Genomic DNA, 21,170 nt, shown 5'->3' with positions numbered 1-21,170 from the left:
CAGGGACCCGAGGCGCCCTAGCAGGATGTGCCCACGGGTCCTCACCCATGGCCACGGCTGGCATCTCCGGCCTTTTCCAGACAAGGCCCCAAGCCTGACCTGCTCTACTCAGGTGCCCGCCATGCCCTGGGCCTCACAGGGCAGCAGCAATAAACGGGGACCTCAGCCAAGTGCACACAGCGCTTCCACCTTCAAGGGGCCTTGCTTTAACCTCAGGAGCCTCAAGAGTGCACAGGTGGCCCTGGCTGGGGGTGTGGTTGAACCCCACAGGCGCTAAAGCAGTCCTGGGGAGCCCAACACCGTGGAGGTTCAGCTGAGGGAGGGGTGTTTGGACCCCCCAGACCCTAGGGACTGGTTCTGAGTGCCCCTGCCCACACCATAGCATGGCCAAGAGCTGGTCACCTTGCTGGAGACCTCAGGTCTATGTTCCCTTGCCCCCTCTGGAGTGGCCGCAGGTGCCAGTAGAACCCAGGGGTCAAGAGAGCAGCTTGCCAGCCCCACTGTACCTCTGGCTTCCCTGGAGAGCTGTAACTGGTGTGTGGAGTCCCACCCCACCACGCGGCTGTGCTGCCGCTCTCAGGTGAGGACGAGCAGGATCCCACGCCCTCCCCCCAGCTTGGACAGTGTAGGCCACTCCGGGTCCCCACATCCTGACAACTGGGAGTGGGGACAGAGGTCCCAGGCAGGGCCACTCCAAGCTGTGCCCCTCCCCCGGTCCTGAGGAAGCCTGCTCAGAAGGGAGGGCTGAAGCCAGGGGGCCAGTGCAGGGGGGCTGGGGTGCTGGAGAGGCAGGAGACACAGGGCTTGGCCTTGGGCCAGAGAGCAGAAATGACCAGGAAGAGGACCCAGGGCGTGCAGCAGGTCCTGTCCCTGCCTGCCTGGGACACTGGGTCCAGGAGGTGATGCTAGGCAGCCGGTTCCCCAGCAGCTCCAAGGTGACATGCATCCACCGGGAGTGGCTTTTATGCCTGAAGGTCTGGGGAAAGAGGCCATGTGCAGTGAGTTGGGGGCTCAACACCACCCATGTCCCCAGCAAAGGTGGGCTGAGCAGGTGGCATCCCCCTCCTCCCTCCCAGCAGCAAACAGCCTCCCCTTCCTCCTGGAGCTAGTGGGGGGTTGGTGAAAGGGGTTACTGCGCGAGGTAACGCTGCAGGACACCTGTGGGCACACCTGCCTCGGCCTCCCCCTGCCGACCCCACACACCTTCTCTGTCCTGCCAGCTGCCAGCGTAAACCCGTTAGGATCACAGCGCTTTCCCAAGCTGTCCAGCAGTCTGTCCCTGTCCCTGCAGTGCCGTCCTGCCTCTGTACACCTTAGCGGGGGCCGTGTTAGCAGCTTCAGCTGTCCAAGGACCACGTACACTACAGCTAATCCTAATAAACCAGATGTTCTCTGTGGGCGTCCGTCCCTCCTCTGTCTGCCCCAGGGTCTTGGTACCTAGGCGACCTCATTCCTTGACCCGCAGCGCCCATACTCTTGGGGCAGCCCTGTGTCGAAGCAGAGCCCATCCCGGCTTCTGCCTGCTTGCGAGGTGCCCTCCCAGGCCTGAACTGTCAGGGGTGGGATTTGCTTTTGCTTGTGCGTTTATTTATTTGAAAGGCAGAGCAACAGAGAGAAATCTTCCATCTGCTGTTCATTCCTCCAAATGTCTGCAACAACCGGGGCTGGACCAAGCTGAAGGCCAGAGCTCCATCCGGGTCTCTCTCGCACTGGAACCCTTGCCTGTTGCCTCCCGGGGGCACAGCAGCAGAAAGCTGGAGCCAAAGCACAGCGGACTTGAAGCAGGCACTTGGAGATAGACGTACCCCAAGCAGAGGCTTCAACCACTGCAGCCCAATGCTTTATTTTCTCCCATCTACACTGGCACCCTGTGACTGGATTTACTTGTGCAGATTTTCCACTCGTCCACCAGGCCGCTGCGTGGCCTGGACCTGCCCAGGTACACCCACCTGGACGCTGGACACTGGACTCCTCCCGGGCAAGCTCAGCTCCCAACCTCGAGTCGGCTCTGCCTTGGTGCTGTAACCCCGGCTTACCTGCTGTCTGAGGCCATCCCGGATGTCCGCCCTGGCACCTCTGCCTGCAGGGTCCTGGCTCCCATCCCTGAACCTGCTATACATGGCGGCCAGTGCCGGGGCTGCTGAAACGTGAGTCGGCCCGTGTCCTCATGCACTCGGAGCCCTTCCACATCCCGTCTCCCTGTGGCCTCCCCACCCCCACCTCTCCTGTGTCCACATGGTGCCCTCAGGTACGTGCCCCTCCCTTCCCTGCCACCTTCTCCAGCACGTCAGACATGACGGATGTTCTGCTTGTCCCCAAGGCAGCAGGAAAGTCTGGCCTTCCTGGGCCTCTCACTGTTCTAGAGGGTCCCAGAGATGTGTTCAAAGGGGCAGCAGGAGAGTCTGGCCTTCCTGGGCCTCTCACTGTTTGAGGGTCCCCGAAATGTGTTCAAAGGGGCAGGGGAGGAGTGACTGAGGCAGTGAGGGAGAGGAATGTGGGGGGGTGAAGCAGGACCTGCCAGGTGGCCCCAGCACCCCTGCTCACCCAGAACCAGCGGGCAGGGCACAGGTAAAGGCAAGAGGGGTGGAAATGGGGCGGCCAGGAGGGAGGAGTGCGCGGCCCAGGGAGCTGGCAACAGCCGCGGGGGGGCAGGGCCCTAGGAACACAGAAGGGAAAACAGGCAACAGCTGCACGAGAGGCAGGCTTGGCAAGGTGTGGTGAGGGCAGGGGAAGGCAAGGCCAAGGTCTGGGTCCCCCCACCACCACCAGGGCGAGGGCACTGCCTCCAACTGCCCTATCTCCCCTCACCTAGCTCTGCGCACTGGGCCACCAGCACCTGCTCCTGGGGACTTGGTGAGGCCAGAGCCAAGGCTACCATGAGGAGCAGTACCACCTGAAGACCTGGAGCCCCTGCCTGCCGCCGCGAGCAGAGCGGGCAGGAGGCTGTTGTCAGAGGAGGAAGGCTCCTGCCCTTGCCAGAGCCCTGCACGGGGCAACCCACAGGCTTCAGCGAAGCCTCCCCAGCAAGGATGAAAACATGCTTGAAAGGGATCAGAGAGGAAGACGAAAGAACAAGGCCAAAAGGAACACATCCCACCAAGAGCAAGTGAATCCAGGACAGGTACCACTCCAGTGCCTGACCCAGAGCTGGGGACCTTGCCTCGCAGCTGGGCTGAGTTAGGGCCACAGAGTCAGAGCAGCAACGTTCCCCACATATGCCTGCTCTCTGCTGAGCATTTGCTAGGGCAGGGCATGCTCCGAGTCACTGCTGCCTGGGTCTTGTGGCCACCAAGGTCCCAGAGGCTGGGGGGAGGGAGGTGCCCCAGCCCGGGGCACTACAAGCTGGCAGCAGACCTCAGCCACAATGAGTTCAGGCTTTATTGCCACACGCAGGCTCTCCCTGCCTGGCCCTGCACACATGGGCAGCCAGCTTAGGAAGCAAGCGGGGCCAGGCGGAGTGGAAGGGAGGGACTGCAGCCCGCCCTCACCCCAGTTTCCCTGAGTGGAGCTCAGCCCCAGGGTCTCGGGGACTGACTTGTGCACTGGGGGAGGGGGCTCACCCCAAGGAGGGCCTCCCTGCAGTCCCCAGGCTCGTGGGAAGCCCCCTCCCCACTGTGCAAGGTGCAGCTGCACAGACACACACACGTGCTTGGCCCAGGGCAGCAGCTCAGCAGTCCAGGCCAATGGACACGAGCAGGTCCTCGAGCGCCCGCAGCCGCTGCTGCGCCTCCTCAATGGCGCTGTAGGTCTGCACCGTGCTGGCCACGTGGAAGCGGATGTCATCCACCAGCGGGATGGAGTCTGTCTCCTGGCGAGCGGCGACAGCGGCCGCCTCCTCCCTCACTGCCTCCACGAAGTCCTCCCGCTCCACCAACTGCAGGGAGGGAACGGGTCAGCTCAGCAGGGGCCATGCACCGCCCTCACTGTTCTCCCGTGTGCCACGGTGCTGCCAGCTCACCTTCTCGATGACCTTGGCCATGTACTCTGTGCACTGGTCCTCGAGCCGTGCCAGGCGAAAGAGCTTGGCCACACGCCACACGCCCACCACGCTGTCTTCGTCCAGCAGCTGAGCCAGGCTACGGCCACACAGCCTCTTCAGACCGGGCAGCAGGTACATGTCAGCCACGCTGAGCACATCATAGGCCACCTCGGGGGGCAGCTGTGGGGACAGGAGGGATGCAGCTGGGACTTGTCTGGCTGCGGCAGCTCCTGGCCAGGCCCCTGGCGTCCAGCCCCCAGATTCCCACAGGGGAGAGGGGAGGCCTTGCAGCAGCACCCACAGACCTAAGACCTGATACGTCTGGCTGGGGGATTCTGGGTCCCAATGTCGTGTCTGTGATGTGCAGGTTAGCATAGCTGCCCTGAAGGCTGTTGGGAAAGGGCCAGGGCCTGAACGCCCAGGGAGGAGCCCACACTGAGTGCCCTGGATGGGGGCTGCTATGTCTCCCAGAGCCCTGTTCTTCCTCCTGGGACCTGAGCTTGCCTGTGACCCAATCTCCCCACGGGGACAGTGCCCAGGGCAGGGTTGGGCAACTCCAGCCAGGCCTCTTAAGCAAAGCTTTACTGGCATATGGCCCCGCCCCAAACCACTGCCAAGGCTATCCTGCGGACCTGCAGAGGGAAGGTTTGTGGCCTCGGCCCAGGGCAGCAGGGGGGACGGGACAGCCAAGGGTCCCTGCACTGCCACCCGCCACAGGCACCTGTCCACGCTGAGCCCCAGCTCTGGACTCTGGCCGAGCAGAGGGGCAGCCCTGGCTGACAATGCCTTTGAGCTGTCGAAGTGAGGCCTGCTCCGGAGCCTCCCAAGGCCCGTTCTGCCTCAAAGTCCAAACTGGCGCCCAGCTCCTCTCTGCGGCCTCTCACGTACTCCCCAGGGCAGGCGCTGGACCGAGTCCCTGCTAATGCAGCGGATGGCCCGAGCCCTTGGACCCCTGAGCACCCAGCTGGAGTCCCAGATGATGCTCCTAGCTTCAGCCTGGCCCAGCCCTACCTGCTGTGGTTACTTGAGTGAACCAGCAGACAGAAGATCTCTCTCTGTAACTCTGCCTTTCAAGTAAATAAATTAACTTTCAAAACCCTGCTGCCCGTGGGGGACGCACCTCCGTGTGGTCGCTGTATACATAGTAGAGCACGTGGGTGAAGGTGTCGGGCGAGAGGCCATGCAGGGTGATGACGGGGGGACTCCCAGGGGCCGCTGGCTCCTCATTCTCACGGAAGTGGTCGTCCAGCAGGGCCCGGAAGTAGTCGCTGCGGCCACAGAAGAAGGCCTGGGAGAGGCTGGGGTTTGTGAAGGGCTCGGGGATGGGGCAAGGCCGGGGCGACGGAAGGGGCTAGGTACCTTGTGGCAGAGGAAGTTGCAGTCAGCCACACGGAAACACACATCCGGGCAGCTGCTGAAGCCATCAGGGCAGGGGAAGGGCAGCTCCCCGAGGTCACCCTGAATGTGGGGGAGAGGCCATGTCGGGACCGAGGGGTGCACCCCTCTCCCAGCACCCCCAGCCCTCCACTCACCCTCAGCTCTGGGGGCAGGGCACAGTCAGCCAGCAGCGCCAAGTCCTCCCGCAGCCGGGGGTCCGCTGGGGGCGGCTCAATGGTCAGTACCTTCACGCACGTGCCTGGCTTGGACGCCACTGTGGAGAGGGTGGCAGCTGCAGAAGCCGGGCCAGCCCTGCTGCTCCCCACCCCAACGTCCCAGGACCCCCAGACCCTGAACCCACCGAACTCGGACACCTTCTCACACTTGGCCTCCAGGTCACTCAGCAGGTCCCACAGCTGGCACTGCTTGGCCAGGCGCTCACAGTCGCCGACATGTTCCACCCCGATGTCCAGGCGGCCTGGGGCGGGGGGGACTCAGGGCATGAGAGGAGCCCCTGGCAGTCACCATGGATACACAGGTTTCTATGTGGGGACCCAGGGCCCTCCCACTTGGCCACCAGGTACCACCTGGAGGCTGCGGCAGCACTCAGCTACAACAGGTCAGCTCAGGCCACGCCTCCAGAGGTGGCCTGCTCCCCACCTCGGCCCCCGGGCTCACCTGTGTACAGGTACTGCAGCAGGGCCCCAAATGCCACGGGGTTGATCTGTGGGCAGACAGCCGGACGGGCAGGTCAGAGGCAGCTGTCCAGCACGAGGCCCCTGCTGCTCCGGGCAGTCCACCCAGCCCTCTGCCACCCTGGGGAGCTCACCAGCGGGTGCCTGAGGACCACAACACTCTTGCCCTTCCACTTGGTATCCAGCATGTTGGCGAAGTAGGCACTACGGGCCCCCAGGATGCAGCGATGTGCCCGGAAGGACTTCCCGTGCACTACGAAGACCACGTCGCTATGCAAGCCCTGCTCCAGGAGCCTGCGGGTTGGAGGGCGGGCAGTAGCGACCACAGCCCCCGGATCAGAGCAGTCCACCCCCTCTCAGGCTGCAGCCCCTGCCCACTCACCGCTGTAGAAAGTCATCGTAGTAATCACGCCGCCTGCAGGAGGCTGTGACCTGCTTGTAATCACGCAGGGCCCGGCGGATGGCGTCGCTCAGCGCGCCATAGAGGCAGCGCTCTCCATCGAAGGTGTTGGCTTCACAGCGGGCCCCTGGGGGTGGCAGGCGGTGGCAGACCCTGGCAGTCAGCAAGGCCCAGGGCAGAGCTGTGGCTGGGGAGACCTTAACCACCTCCCCATGCCTCTCCACTGCTTCCCTGATTACCCTGGGCCCCCTGTGGCCTAGGCACCCAGGGGTGCTGCCACACCCTCACATATGCACGAGCGCACGGCACACGCCACAGACCACACAGACATCAGCCAGTTGCTCCGACCGGCCTAGGTCCCCTGGCACAGCCCCTGCTGTTCTGAAAGCTGCCCTTTCCTTCTCTGGCCTTAGAGGTTGCTGAACAAGTCAGCAAGGGATGGGAAGGCCTTCTAAGGAAAGCCACGCTGGTGAAGGTAACAGTGGTGGCTGTCACATGGGGGGGCATCACAGCAGGTCACTGGTGGTGACCAAGTGTGGAGACCCGATGGAAGTGAGGCTGTGGGCACTGCAAAGACTTGGGGTGGAGGACAGCAGTGGGAGCAGTAGACACCCCTAGGTGCAACAGCCCAGGGCATGTGTGGCTGGGCTCAGGGCAGCACCGAACAGTCCCGGCCTAAGGGCTCCAGCTTCATCCTAAGTGATAAGATCTCTTAAGCAGTACTGAGATTGTGTAGAGATCACACTAGCTGCAATACTAAGAAAGGACTGCAGGTGGCGCAGGATGCGGGAAGCTGCAGGCAGAGGCCAGAGGTCCCAGTGTGGGAGGAGACAGTCCAGTGTCAGGATGCTGGCAGGTTGCAAGCTAGGCAGGAGAGCCCGTGGCCTTGCATGCCCACACCCACAAACCCACAGTCACACCCGAGCCCTTCTCACCGTTGGCCAGGAGGTAGAGCACCAACTCCTCGTGCCCACACAGGCAGGCATAGTACCTGGGGGTTACAGGGCAAGGAGGCAGCCATCAGTAGGGAAGGGTCCCCCGCCCGCCCAGCCACCCACCTGCCAGGTACTCACAGGGGGGTGCTGTCCCACTTGTCTCGCACGTTCACCTCCACATCTCGCTGTTCCAGCAGGTACCTGGGCACAGAGGAGGTCAGAGCCTGGATCAGGGCTGGGGGTGGGAGGGGAGAGTAGGGGATGACCTCAGGCAAGGCCAGCGGAGGTGGGAGGCACTGGACACTCAGGGTGTGGTGAGGAAGCGGCCCTTCTGGAGGGAGCCCAGAGGGAAGCTGCTCCAGGTGCTTCTCGGCTGAAGAGAGCGTGGGAAGGGGGACAGATCGGAAGGCCGACATAGGTGGTGTGAGTGATGGGAGGGACGGCAGGGGGGCAGGTTGCAGGTTGCACTTGGGATACGGGGGGGGGGGGGGCGCGATCTAGCTGGGGGTGAGGGTGGGGGTTCTCGCCCAACCCCTACGGATTCCTGACACCAAACAGCAGCCCAGAGGGGCTTCCTGGGGTAAGACGAGGGCAGAGGGCTGGTGGCAGGTGGGAGGTAGGCGGTGGCTCAGGATCAGGGAACATCAGAGTAAAGTGAAGAAGCACCCCACCCACATCCCACCAGGTCACCCCCTTGCTGCCCATCTGGCCCTCTGAGACCGAGCTTCCATGCCAAAGTCCTCCGGGGGCACCAGGAGTTCCCGAACCTCCGGACTCCAGGTGTTCCCAGCGCCCGGTAAAGGAACAATTTGGGCCATCCTAGGCCTGCCCCGGGGTCCAGCACGGCTAGGGCAGCCCGCTTGTCCTTGCCCGTTTCTTCGGCCACTGCGAAGAGCAGTGCCCTCCCTTGGGGGTGAACTGCCCCCCAGCATGCTGGCTCCCGCTCCAGCGGGGGTCCACTGTGGCCCGGGGCGCTCCCCCCCCGCCCCTCCCCGGGACAGCGGGGTTCTCACCGCACTCGGCCCACATCCCCCTTCCTGCAGCTGGCGAACAGGTCGCTGGTGTCCATGGCACAGGAGCCTCGGACCCTCTCCGAGAGACCTCCGGTGGCGACGCTGCGCGCCCGGCCGGATGTAAACACTGGCCGCCCCGCCCCGCTCGCCTGCAGCGGCGCCTGCTGCCCGGAGGACCGCCCGCCGCCCGCCCCACCCCCACCCCGGAAGTAATAACGAGTCGGGCAGGCGGACGGGCTGGCCCCGGCGGCTTTAATGGCATCCCGGGGCGCGGGGAGCCAGGGCTCGTCGCCCGCCTGCCCGCGGGGCCAGAGTTCAGGAAGGAGATGGGGAGAGGGAGCTGTGCCAGGAGCTTTGTCATGTCGGGGAAGCAACAAGAACCCCGTGCCCGCACCAGGCTGCCGGGATTGCCGTCCGGAGCGGCTGGGGACGCGGGGCCACTACGGGCTCCATGCGGTCCACTTTGGAGTCCGTCCTCGGGGGCCCCGGCGCAGCCCCAGTGGGCACGAGCCCGTGGCCCGGTGCGCAGGGAGCCTCCGGTCTACTCCGCCTGGGCCTCAGCCCCGCTCACAGGTGCGTGTCCTCCTCGAACACGTCCGAGTCCTCGGGGTCCCGCTTGCCCCCCATGAGCGCGCTCCAGCTGCCCGGGCCGTTGACGGCGGCACCCCCGTTCAGGCTGGGCTGCTTCTCCTGCATCTCCGACTGGCTGTCGCTGGCCACGTCCAGCGTGGGGTTGTCGTGGCAGCCGCTCTCCACGAAGCGAAGCTCCTCGCCGTGCGACTGCGGCGGGGCGAGAGGCTGCTGGGTGCGGAGCACGGACAGGCGGCTCCCAGCGCACCCTCCTCCGCAGGGGACAAGGCCCCTGGGGTCTCAGCTTAGCTCCTCAAAATAACAACCCCCAGCAGACCCTCCCCCATCACCTGCTTGCTTGAAGCGGCCCCTTTCAAAGTTGCCACTGAGACACAGCATGCGGCTGGGCCGGTGGGGGGGGGGCGCCCAGGGCCCTGCCCCCTCCCCTGGAGAGGCCTCTAGGCTGCAAACACCCCTAGGCATCACCCAACCCAGGGGCTGTTCCCAGGCCTACAGCCCAGCCTCCCCCGGCTGGCTGGACCTGGCCTAGGCAACCAGGGCAGTCACTGCCGGCCCACCTGGGGGTCAGGACTGGAAGCCACGATGCCGGGCATGGCTGGGCACCTCGCCCCCCACCCCCAGACTCCAGCTGGCCGCTCACCACGTGCTTTAGCTTAGGCAGGCGGCGCTGCCAGCAATTGTAGAGCAGGCCCAGCACAATGATGAGGAGGCAGACAGCACCGATGACCACAAGCACCACAAAGAGCGTCCCGTAGTCGCTGGGCACCTGGCTGGCACGCGCCTGGCAGCTGCTCGTGGTGGAATAGTTCTGGATGCCAATCTGTGGGTGGGAGGGGCTGTGTTCCTCAGGGGCCATGGGCACGGGCTGGCACTGCCAGGCGTCTCTGCTCAGCAGAGCGCATTGTCCACCCCATGTCCATCCTGATCACCTAGGATAGCCCCAAGCCTGCCCTCTCCATACCCTCCACCTCACACGGCAGTTGGGGCTGACACGGCACGTCGTCACCTTGGGGTGCTGGCCATGTCAGCACAGGAACGCTGCGGAGGGCCGTGTGCACCCTAGTTCATGAGCTAGTTGGCCTCCTCCACAGGGTGGGCACCCCCTGCCTCAGCCCACACACACACCACAGGTGTTCCCGGCCCAGCTTGCCCTCCCCACACATGGGCCGCAGGAAGGGAGCCCAGGAGGTCCAGGTGACAGGCCCCAGATGGCTCCTGACACAGGGCCCCGACTGCACCCGCAGCCCTTTTCTTGGGCCTGATCTGCTGCTTTGCCGCACTTTCTGTGAAACACCTGCACACCACCAGAACTTGGCTCAGTGCTTTATCAGGTGTCAACTTTCCCTGCTAGACTCACCCCACAATGTGCTTCCAGGGGACCAGGGTGCCTTTAACCAGGCCAGACTGACCTGAATGCCCAGGGAGGCAAGCCTGGGGACAACGGCAACAGTGCCGCCACCCCTCAGTGACTCCCTGGCGAAGGCTCTCACATCAGCTCCCCCACTTAGGAGCTGTGTGGCTTGGGCAGGTCACCTTGCCTCACTGGGCTTTGATGAACCCCAATTTCAGGAAGGAAGGTGGGAGCAGGGTGCCCTTGTAAGTGGAGCAGCCTAGGCTTTTGGGTGACAATGCGGGGCCCACTACCCAGGTGGCCCCAGCCTTCCCCACAGGGAAGGACTCAGGAGAATCCTTTCTGCCCTGTGCCAATGGGCCAGTCGGGTGACTTAGGACAGTAAAACTCTGGGAACAATTGACCTAATTCAGGCTGCAGAAACAGTGGCGGAAAGGCCCGAAGGCCTGAGCAACTCTACGTCCGGTTCCTTGCTGAGCCTGGTCTGGCAGGTGTATTCTCTCCATGGCCCTCTGCAGCCTGGCTCAGCCAGCCTGGGAGATGGGGCACTCCGATGCCATCCGTCCTGACGGATGCCATGCCTTGTTGCTTGCCACCTTGCTTCCAACGACCATCTCAGGGCTGAAATCTCGTCATGACAAGACCCTCTGCCCTGGCCACCTCTGCAGAAGCCTGTGGCACCGGGAGGACGCCTGCTTTAACCTTCAGACCCTCGGGCGGTGGCGGCAAGGACCACGAGGGTCTGGCATTTGTAGGCATCAGACACAGGCATGAAAAACACTCCACTGCCCCCGGAAACCTCCAGACCCCTGGGTGGGACAGATAAGGAGGTGGTACATAGCAAATGCTGGGAAATCCTCAGAGTGGCTAGGACTGATAGCAAGTCATGGGGAGCTCTGGGGTATGTGGGGTGCTTCCGGTGAGAATGGCTCTCCCCTCCAGGAAGCACAGCAGCTGAGTGGGCAGCCAGGGGGCCTCTTTCCCGCCCCTGCCAAGCTGTGTGCCAGCTCAGGAAGAGGCTGCCCGCTGTGTCCTTAGTCCAGGGATCCTGGACGAGCCAACCTCCCGCACATCTCTGGGGATGTGTAGCTGGTGGCATCCCCAGAATTCATGCCTGGGGTGCTCTGCAGCCACTGTGCCACCCTACGCACGGTGTCTCTGCTGCCTATGCAGTGCGCCCTCATGCCCCTCTCAGAGCCTGGCCACCCCTTCCCAGGAGCTCCACGGCTCCTGCAGGCCCCAAGGCTGGAGGGCTGTCGCGTTGTCCCTCTGCCCCGGCAGCTGTCTCAGAAAGGCCTGGAGTGAGCTTGCCCAGTGCTGGAGCCTGTCTAGCTCCTCTCAACACCCTGCCCCAGGGAGGCCATGTCGTCGCCCAGGCCCAGGGATGGGGGGACTGGGGCAGCCGCACAGGGGCCGTGTGCCTGCGATCTTACCTCCTCCAGGCTCCGGCGGATGTCACCCAGCATGGAGAGGACGTCCTGGGTGGGCACAACCCCTGAGGGGAAGGGATGCCATGTCAGTACAGCCGCGGCTGCTGAGGCCCCTCCACAGGCCCCCGACCCAGCCCATCTCCACATGCTCTCCGGCCCTGATTCACGCAGATCCAGACCAACCTGGATCCACTTTCCTCGGAGTACTGGGTGACACCGTGTGACACTGTACGACGAGCGTGGTCAGGGCCTGTCCATCCCCCCCCACCTATGCTGGAATCACCTCTTGGCCCCTACCCCCTCTCCTCAGAACCCAAGGCTGTGGGGGCGCCTTGCACACTGCCCTGGGGAGTCCTGCCACCTTGGGACCCAGTTCCGAGGCCCTGTCCATGGTTTTTCTCCTGTGGCCCATGGCAGCTGGACACTGGTGTGGCGCTGCCCTTGTGGGCCCGCCTACCCCGCTTACCCTGCTCGCCCACCAACGTCATCAGCAGGTGCTGCTCCTTCTCGCTGGGCTTGCTCAGGGAGATGTGCCAGTCCCCGTGGCGCCTGGAGTGGCGTGGCAGCACCTCCTCCACCAGGGCTAGGAGCTGCAGCCCCCGGTGCTGCCGAAACACCTCCTATGGATTCACAGGGAGCCCCCAGGTCAGCGAGGGAGCACAGCTCTTCTGACCCCACCAGCCCCACCAGCCCCACCACCCCGGGCCCAGCCCCGGCTCCTCTCAGCTCTGGCCCCACCGCCCCGGGCCCAGCCCCGGCTCCTCTCAGCTCTGGCCCCACCACCCCGGGCCCAGCCCCGGCTCCTCTCAGCTCTGGCCCCACCGCCCCGGGCCCAGCCCCGGCTCCTCTCAGCTCTGGCCCCACCGCCCCGGGCCCAGCCCCGGCTCCTCTCAGCTCTGGCCCCACCGCCCCGGGCCCAGCCCCGGCTCCTCTCAGCTCTGGCCCCACCGCCCCGTGCCCAGCCCTGCTCCTCTCAGCTCTGACCCCATTGCCCCTGGGCCCAGCCCCGGCTCCTCTCTAGGGACAGGCTGAAGCTTGGGGACACTCTCTGGTGACTCCCAGGGAGGCTGCCAGGACCAATGCTGGTGTGCCCTGAGAGCTGTGCACTTGGCCTCTGGGAGGCAGTGACAAGACAGGTGCCCACCGTCTGCTCCACCTCTGTGAGGCAGGCCTGTCCCCGAGACACTCCCCGTGGAAAGCCAGGAGTGGGAAGTGTGGGATGGGGGGGCACCTAGGGGGCAGCGGCAGATCGGAGGACGGCTGTGCTAGGATGGTGGCCAGAAATCAGGGTGTCATGAGCCCACCTCTCATGGTCACTGCTGAGAAGGGACCCAACACAGTGGGGGAGACCAGCACCTGAGAGTACTCGTGCTGGGGACCAGACACGGAGGCACTCGGGTGGTGCCCAGGACTGGCCGTGGGGCAGACAGAGGCTTCTTCCTTGTCTTACACTCACCATGTTCACATGCACATAATTTAGGACCAATCCGAGAGCCTGCCCACAGTCAGGAAGGCAGCAAGGGGCTGGGCCCAGGCCCAGGCCGAGGCCGCAGGCCAGGCCCCACTGTGGGCGTCTCCTGCCTGGGAGTACCACAGAGCGAGTTCCCCACCCCTGGCCTCCTCTGAAGCTCTCAGCCCTCCCCTGGGTGCCCTGCTCTGCCTCGTCCCTCCTCTGCTGTAGCCCACGCCAGTGAAGAGCTATTCCCTGGTTCTCAGGCCAAGCTGCTGTGCCTCTGTTCCCAGGCAGCACGGCAAGCCCCTCGGTTTGGGATCTGGAAGAAGGCAGCCACCCAGCAGCCAGGGCCTGCTCATCTCCTGACTTGCTCTGACAGTGAGGGAGGACAGGTGCATGCCTGCACCTGTCTGAGTGTGTGTGCGCTATGACCCCACACCCCCACTGCTCACGATGCAAGGCCTGCTGCCAGGGGCCGGGCCTATCCCTGCCCACGCCCCACAGCTCCTGGTGGAGAGAACTGCCTGGCCTACACTTCAAACTCACAGTGTCAGTTCTAGAAGAGCTCGATGGCCACAGTTTTTATAGCATTTGGTTTGTGAATGGGAAAACGGAGAGTCCGTGTCAGGGGGTAAGCCCTGGCTGTGGAATTGAATTAATCTGGATTCAAATCTTGATTCTCCTCTGTGACCTGGTCTTGCCTATACACGTCCCTGACACCCTGGGCTTCCTGCAAGGATGAGAAGTTTCTGGTGCTTACTCAAGCACAGGTGGAAGAGGAGGGACACCTGGGTGCGTGCCTCACAAACCTCCGGCCATGGTCCATGTGTGCTGCATGTCTAAACACTGACAGAATGGCAGAGGTTCCCGTCCCTGGGATATGGGCTGGGGGCTGGAAATTCCAAGCTCCTAATTTAAGAGGGTGTGCGCACGTGTGTCTGCCCCTGTGACACGGCTCTGTGTGCTGAGGGGAACATTGGTCTCCATCTCAGCCCTTTAGAAGGGGCCTGCGAGCCATGCTGCCCCAGCAGCCTCCCGGGAGCACAGTTTCAGCTGAGGCCATGGCTTCTATAGCCCCCTGCTCTTCATAAAGAACCCAGAGCCCCCGGGGAGCCGGCCTGTCCCCTCAGCTTTCCCTGGCTGGGGCAGGTCGGCCGCAGCCTGGAGCACCGGGGCACGAGCATGCGCCCCAGCCGGCTCTGCTGCCGCCCCTGGACCTCAGCAAGTCTCCCCTCTTTACTTCACAAGCACCACGCTCTGCTCCGCACAGCGAGACGAGGAAGGAGACCAGAGAGGTGGGACGCCAAATGGCAATGCACCATGCTGGGTCATGTCCTGGGACCCGCTGGTAAAATCCACAGAAGGGACGAACAAACAGCTTTATGCCTGTTTTAATTGCCTAACTTTGATGAGTATATTATGGCTAGCAAGGAAGAATATTCTTGACTCAAGAAATATGAAGTAAGGTATTTAGAGGTCGGGACCACACATTTTCCGACGTGATGTAAACATTACCACCAGCAGTAACAGCAACTGAGGACCCAGCAGGTTGCCTCACAGCGGTCTTCCTGTTTGTGTGACATTGCATCCACACACAAGCTTGCGCAGCAGACAGCACAGAAATGGAAGACATGGCAGGAGAGGCAGGGGACGGGAGACAGCACAGAACTGCTCCCACACTAAGGGCTGCTACTGCAGACACCTGGGCAGCGGGCGCAGTGCAGATCTGTGAACACTCTGGGAGAGGGGCAGGCACGAGGGGCAGGCCTGGGCACAGTAATTAAGCTGCCCTTGGGACACCCGCAACCTGTTCAGACTCCCTGAGTTTGAAGTCCCAGCTCTTTCTCCAGCCCCTGCTTCCTGCCAATTGCACCATGGGAGGCAGCGGTGGATGGCTCCAGTACTTGGGTCCCTGCCTCCACCTATGCTGCAGACTCAGATCCAACCCCAGGCTCCTGGCTATGCTGGTGGGAACTGAAACCGTGGCCACCGAGGAAGGCAGTGTGGCGCATCCTCAAATCCAGAACACAGTTACCTACATCCCAACCAGGCTGCCTCTGGGCCTATGTTCACAAGAACGGAAAACAAGCGCCAGCCAGAAGACAGGCGCAAGCCAAGCACCCGTTGGTCAATGGGCAGGCAGAGCGAACGTGGCCGACACACACCCTGGAAAGGGAAGGCAATTCTGCCACCTGCTGTAACGGGGCGAACTGAGTGGACTAAGCCAACAAAGGGACAGATGCTGCCAACTGCACCGATGGACGGACGGGGAGGGGGTGGGAGTGAGAGGGGCGGGGGCACAGGGTGCCAGGACCTGGGGGTCGGGTGGGGGATGCTGTGTGACAGGTGCCAGATTTCAGCTGTGAGGATGCAGAAGTTGAGAGATGTGTTTCACAACAGCGTCAAAGTACTTGGCACTCCTGGGCTGACAAATGGTCACATGGCAGGTTTTACGTTCTATATTTTATAAGAAAAAACCCACCAGAAAGAGCATTTATGACCAGTTGAGTGGATGTCATACACGAAGTGACAGTAACACAGAAGACAAAAGGAAAAGAGAACACAAGTGTTTTAATATCTGCACACTGCTTGAAATGGAGACATCAACCTCAGACGGGACCGGTCAATCTGCTTACTGAAAATCCTGGAGTCCCCGGTGCCTGCATCGGGGCGTCTAAGAGCCACCTCCCACTCCAAGGCCTACAGGACCTTGAGAGTGACGCTGGATCCCCGACCCAGGCAGGGACATGAGCCGGCGGGGTGTGGGGGAACTACTGAAGCCGGAGGCGAGGAGACACGGTACAGCTGGGCTGGCCCCCAGGGCGCAGCAGCCAGCTCCGGGAGGCCACCAGGGCTAGCCAAAGGCCCGTGAGCACCAGCCAGAAGAGACACATGGGCTCTAATGGACCCAGCGCAGCCACTGTGCTCCGTGCACTAGTGTATACCGATGCTGAGCTTACCACAGCCCTGGTACATCTCGCACCCTCCCCCGACACCCTGAACAAGAGGACGTGTGGAGACACTGAACCCACCATGGCAACCGAGCCCAAGGCAGAGCCGCAGGGCCAACGAGCACGGGTGGAGGGACGATCTGAGAGACCATGAGCAGCCGCGCCTTCCGCCACACGGGCAAGGCTGGGCAGCCATTGGGTGTGTGCTGGCTCATGTTGCCCGGGTCCCCTGGGCAGGCCCGACACCACATGGGAGAGGAGGGGGAGTCTATGCAGCAAGCAGCTGGAAGGGACCCTGGCTCCTGTCTATGGCTGCACAGCTGGCAGACGGCCAGCCTGCACCCCAGCAAGGTGGAAGAGATAGCTTCTAACCTAACCTGGAGCTCACCAGGCACGGCCATGGCGGGGGCAGGCAGAGGCCAGGAAGACACACTGCTCCCCGTGCACACAAACGTGGAGTACCGACACGCCTGGTCCTCATCACCACCCTGGTCCCTTTGTAAAGGGATCCCAGCCTGGAGGGAAGGAATCGGCCCAGCAGTACTGACAGCTGACACCGCCAGACGAAGCAACGCAGCGGACACCACGCGTGGCACACTCACGGCCCAGGTCAGAGCAAACAAACACTGAGGACGGTGTGTAAACAAACAAGTGCAGAGACCAGAGCAAGCGGGGGGGGGGGGGGATGGAGCACACAGACAGGGAGGAAGCTAATCAGCCCTGGTGGTGGTGGAGGTCCGCCGGCTGTGCTGCACACAACAGCAGCCCGCTGCCCTACGCGGGAGGCTGCAGATTGGCCCCTAACCCGTCCCGCACAGCAGCCCGCCGACCGAGGCTCGCACACACTCACACAGTCTATGTTCTCAGTCATGTTCAGAATGATGTAGTTCTTCCCAGCCAGATTGCTCCAGTCCTTGCAGATCACCTGTCCAGTGAGACAAAAGGGAAAGCAGCTAGGAAGGCCAGGGCCGGCCTGCTGGGCTGACACGGGAGCTGACAGTTTCCGCGTGGCACGGGCCAAGGATCTAGCCCCAGACCCACCAGCCCTGGTGTCTCCGGGGTCCCAGCAGTGTGAAGGGAGTGGCAGCTGCAGAGGGGAGTGTGTCCAGGCGCTGACCATCAGCTGGGTCCTGGTGTCCCATGGGGCAAGCACACAGGCCCAGCACCGAGCACCCGCCACCCCCTCCTGCTGGTCCACGGGTGTGTGTGTTACAGATGCACAGGGGGACTGTGAAGGCTGAGGGGGGCAGCAGGTCCGAGGGAGCAGAGACCCGGCCCATCCCCCAGGGTTCCCTGAAGGCCTCCATGTTTAAGCGGGTTGGACAAGGAGCACCTGGTGCTGGCCCCCAAGGTACCCATGCCAGCATGCTCCCTGGGCTCCTCCACCAACAGGTGCCAGCCCCTGGTCACATGGGCCCCGAGCACTGCTGGCCTGCGCCTGCAACTTACCTGAGTCGAGTCCCAGGGCATCCTGGAGGCAGCTTCAGCCGCCTGTCCCTCCTGGGGCGGCTGGCTGGGATCTCCTTGCCCTGAGGCAGAAGGAGAAGGTGTGGGTTCCACATCTGGAGGAGCCAGTGGGAACGAGGCCAGAGTCGCAGGCGGACGGTGATTTTCCTCCGGGGCATCAGCCCCCCACGGGGCTCCAGTCTGAGGGGCAGGAGCCAAGGACGGCCCTGTCCCTGGCTGGCCAGCCAAGCTGGCTGCCCCTACAGTGGTCTCCTCACTGGCTCCCTTGGGAGCCTCAAACTTCGCCCCGAGCCCGGTGGCTGGCAGCATGGTGGCCCCCGCCTCCTCCTTGACGTCCTCGTGCCCCACGGTCACAGTGCTGGGCGTGACCGAGGGTGGCGGTGGGCTGGGCTCCACGCTGCTCTCTACCTCCACACCCGACGAGGCCGGGTCCCCGGAATCTTCAGGCCCGGGCGGGGGGACACCTGGAGTCTGGCTGCTGCTGGGAGGAGGGGCACGGGCAGGGGTCTTTGCTTCTTCTGGGGATCCACTCACAGGAAGCAGCTCCTCCTCCTCTTCTTCCTCTTGCCTTTCTACCTCCTCCTTCTCCCTCTCCTCCTCCTCCTCTTCCTCCTCTTCTTCCTCCTCTTCAGGAGGCATGTCCCAGGGGGGCTCTACCAGATTCATTTTGGGCAAAGCGGAAGGGAGGCCTGGCAGCTCTCGAGGTGGGTCGGCATCCTCCAGGGAACCCGCCTTCTCACTCAGGTCTGGGAAAACGTAATCTAGGGACAGAGACAAAGTCTGTTTACTTTCTCATGGACACATTCAGTGTGGAGGCAGAATACAGACACAGTGGGGACACCAGCTTATGGTCACTGGTCATGCCAGGGGGCAGCAGGAAGTGAGGCTGGGAGCAGAGGGACCCAAGGGCCAGAGCTGGTCACCAGCGTCCTTTAGGGTAACACAACTGACACAGGTCATCGCTAGAAGGCAGTGGGCACAGGCCATACAGGGCAGACAGCCCAGCAGTTCCAAATGTGCCTCGCCTGTCTGGGGACTCCACCAACACGACCCCGGCAGCCCCCGTTAGGAGGGCTCCCTGGACCCCTTCCCCAGTGGCTGCTGGTGATGTGTGTGGGGTGTATCCCTGGTGCAATCCTTGAATGAGAGCCGAACACCAACACATCGCAGCAACAGGCAGGCCAAACGTAACGACCACTGTTAAAGCTCAGCGAGAAAGAAAGAGGGTGCAAGGAAAGCCAGACAGGGGCCCAGGGCAAGGGTGGGGCCCGGGGCTTGGAAGTTTCCGGAGCCTTCCAGAACCTACCAAACTCACTGTTGGCAGCAGGGCTGGGGTGGGGGTTGTTCTCTGCTGTTGCCAGGAGCTACGCATTGAAGCAGAATACACCTCCTGGCTTTCCCAGACCCTGTCCTCTTCAGGGTAGGGACAGACCAGGCTTTAAGAAGTGCATTCCAACTGGCAAGAGCTTGATCTACACAGCAGCTACTGTTAGTTACCACCCTGCTTCAAAACAACAGACATCAGTCAGGGCTGGCACTGTGGCATAGTAGGCTGGGCCAGCATCCCATATGATGCCAGTTTGTATCCTGGCTACTTCACTGCCGCTTCAGCTCCCTGCTAATGCTCCCGGGAAAGCAAGGGATGCCTGGGCACCTACAGCTGCATGGGAGACCCAAAGAGAGGCTCTCCGCTTCGGATCGGCACAGCTCCAATTACGGCCACTCGAGAGGTGAACCAGCAGGTGAGGCTCTCTCGTTCTCTCCTTCTCTCTGTAACTCTTCCTTTAAAATAAATCTTTAGCTAGGATGTTAACAAATACCAAGTTCAGGGTAGTAAAATACTCCTCTAGACAGGAGAGCAGCGGGCGTGCGATTCCCCACTGAGCCAACTCCACCTGTCTCCCTCTTCCTCCAAAATTCCCGTCCACTGACAGAAACACATTAACTGGCAGGATGAAGGTAACAGACTTCGTTTTTTTTTTTAAGACTTATTTTTATTTGAAAAGCAAGATTACAAATACAGAAGGAGAGACAGAAAGATCTTCCAACCACTTGTTCACTCTACAAGTAGTCGCAACAGCCAGAGATGAGCTGATCCAAAGCCAGGAGCCTCTTCCGGGTCTCCCATGCGGATGCGGGGTCCCAAGGCTTTAGGCCATCCTCGGCTGCTTTCCCAGGTGTATTAGTAGAAAGTGGAATCAGAAATGAAGCAACCAGGACTAGAACTTGAACCCCTATGGGATGCTGGTACTGCAGACAGAGGCTTAACCTCTCACGCCACAGTCCCACCCCAGCCCCTTTAACACTTTACTTGAAAGAGCTGGGGGTGGGGGGACAGTTATGGAAAGAGGAACACACACATAGATAAACATACACAGAGAACAGTCTTCCATCCACTGGTTCACTCCCCCAGATGACCTCAGTGGCCAGGGTCAGGCCAGGACAAAGTCAGGAGCCTGGATTGCCATCTGGATCTCACACGTGGGCGCAGGGCCCCAAGCTCTTGGGCCATCTTCCACTGCTTTTCAAGACACATTAGCAGGGAGCTCCTCTGGAGATGGCGCAGGCAGGACTTGTGGGATGGTCTCACAGGCAGCAGTCTAACCAAGTCAACTACGATGCCAGCCGCATGCGCCGTCCAATCCAGCTCCCTGCTAATGTGCCCAGGAAGACGGTGGAAGACGGACCACGTTCTAGGGCCCCTGCCACGCATGCGCCAGACCACGATGGAGTTCCAGATCCCTGACCTTGGCTGAGTCCAGCCCTGGCTGCTGCAGCCACTTGGGGAGTGAGCCACGACTGGAAGATCTCCCTCTGTGTTATTCTGCCTTTCAAAGAAATAATTTTTTTTCAGGAAAATAACCAAATTATGAAACTATCATCAAGCTAATAACACTAGATTACAGAAAGAAATTGAAAATTCAGTGAAATTCTGAAGGATATTTTGAACCTAAGACATTTATACACAACACTCTTATTCAAGCAGAGCTGTAAAACAGTCATCCGTATACACGTAAGGACTTACACATCTTACTAGCTACAGACTGAGTTACTTAAGGAAACACAAAAAAGAAAACATAGAAAAATCACGCCCAGTGGCGTGGCCTAGCAGCTAAAGTCCTCGCCTTGAAAGCCCCGGGATCCCATATGGGCGCCGGTTCTAATCCCGGCAGCTCCACTTCCCATCCAGCTCCCTGCTTGTGGCCTGGAAGGGCAGTCGAGGACGGCCCAATGCATTGGGACCCTGCACCCGTGTGGGAGACCCAGAAGAGGTTCCTGGTTCCCGGCTTCGGATCAGCGCGCGTCGGCCCGTTGCGGCTCACTTGGGGAGTGAATCATCGGACGGAAGATCTTCCTCTCTGTCTCTCCTCCTCTGTGTGTATCTGGCTGTAACAAAATGAATAAATCTTTAAAAAAAAAAAAGAAAAAAATGAGAGAAACGTCGGAAAATTAAATCTTAAGATGGGGCCTGAATTGGCAGCCTAGTGGCTAAAAGCCTCACCTTGCATGCATTGGGATCCCACAACG

General features: G+C 61.8%; 2 protein-coding genes across 3 annotated transcripts in view; both read right to left on the bottom strand.

The window, feature by feature from the left end:
• Positions 1–3,355: 3,355 nt before the first annotated feature.
• Positions 3,356–8,547, bottom strand: ABTB1 (ankyrin repeat and BTB domain containing 1). 2 transcript variants are annotated; one of them, XM_004581351.3, is made up of 12 exons: positions 8,400–8,547; positions 7,525–7,587; positions 7,387–7,442; positions 6,434–6,578; positions 6,186–6,345; positions 6,035–6,080; positions 5,718–5,834; positions 5,512–5,630; positions 5,339–5,437; positions 5,100–5,267; positions 3,959–4,159; positions 3,356–3,874 (listed from the first exon to the last, which is right to left on the bottom strand). In XM_004581351.3, the coding sequence occupies exons 1-12, from the start codon at positions 8,453–8,455 to the stop codon at positions 3,668–3,670; spliced, it is 1,437 nt and encodes a 478-aa protein (XP_004581408.1). In that variant the 5' UTR covers positions 8,456–8,547; the 3' UTR covers positions 3,356–3,667. The 2 variants fall into 2 exon arrangements, with proteins under 2 accessions (XP_004581408.1, XP_058534872.1); XM_058678889.1 differs by lacking the exon at positions 8,400–8,547 and having other exon boundaries at positions 6,434–6,604.
• Positions 8,548–8,684: 137 nt separating this feature from the next.
• The window catches only part of PODXL2 (podocalyxin like 2), a 29,324-nt gene continuing 16,838 nt past the window's right edge, over positions 8,685–21,170 (bottom strand). The window contains exons 3-8 of the mRNA XM_058678888.1: positions 17,625–18,403; positions 17,026–17,100; positions 12,238–12,391; positions 11,775–11,836; positions 9,631–9,810; positions 8,685–9,179 (exon numbers count right to left, since the gene is read on the bottom strand). Coding sequence (XP_058534871.1) covers positions 8,967–9,179; positions 9,631–9,810; positions 11,775–11,836; positions 12,238–12,391; positions 17,026–17,100; positions 17,625–18,403 — 1,463 coding nt within the window. The 3' untranslated portion in view covers positions 8,685–8,966. The remainder of the gene's footprint in view (positions 9,180–9,630; positions 9,811–11,774; positions 11,837–12,237; positions 12,392–17,025; positions 17,101–17,624; positions 18,404–21,170) is intronic.

This window comes from Ochotona princeps, chromosome 21, assembly GCF_030435755.1.
Source record: "Ochotona princeps isolate mOchPri1 chromosome 21, mOchPri1.hap1, whole genome shotgun sequence".
Lineage (NCBI taxonomy): Eukaryota > Metazoa > Chordata > Mammalia > Lagomorpha > Ochotonidae > Ochotona > Ochotona princeps.
This window is presented reverse-complemented; position numbering and strand designations above follow the sequence as displayed.

Excerpts from the sequence above, each read along its gene's own strand:
- ABTB1 (XM_004581351.3), bottom strand. The coding sequence starts at position 8,455 with ATGGACACCAGCGACCTGTTCGCCAGCTGCAGGAAGGGGGATGTGGGC. Across the intron at positions 5,438-5,511 it reads CCCTGCCCCCAGAGCTGAGG|GGTGACCTCGGGGAGCTGCC; the intron begins GTGAGTGGAGGG and ends CCCCACATTCAG. Across the intron at positions 5,268-5,338 it reads GCAACTTCCTCTGCCACAAG|GCCTTCTTCTGTGGCCGCAG; the intron begins GTACCTAGCCCC and ends AGCCTCTCCCAG.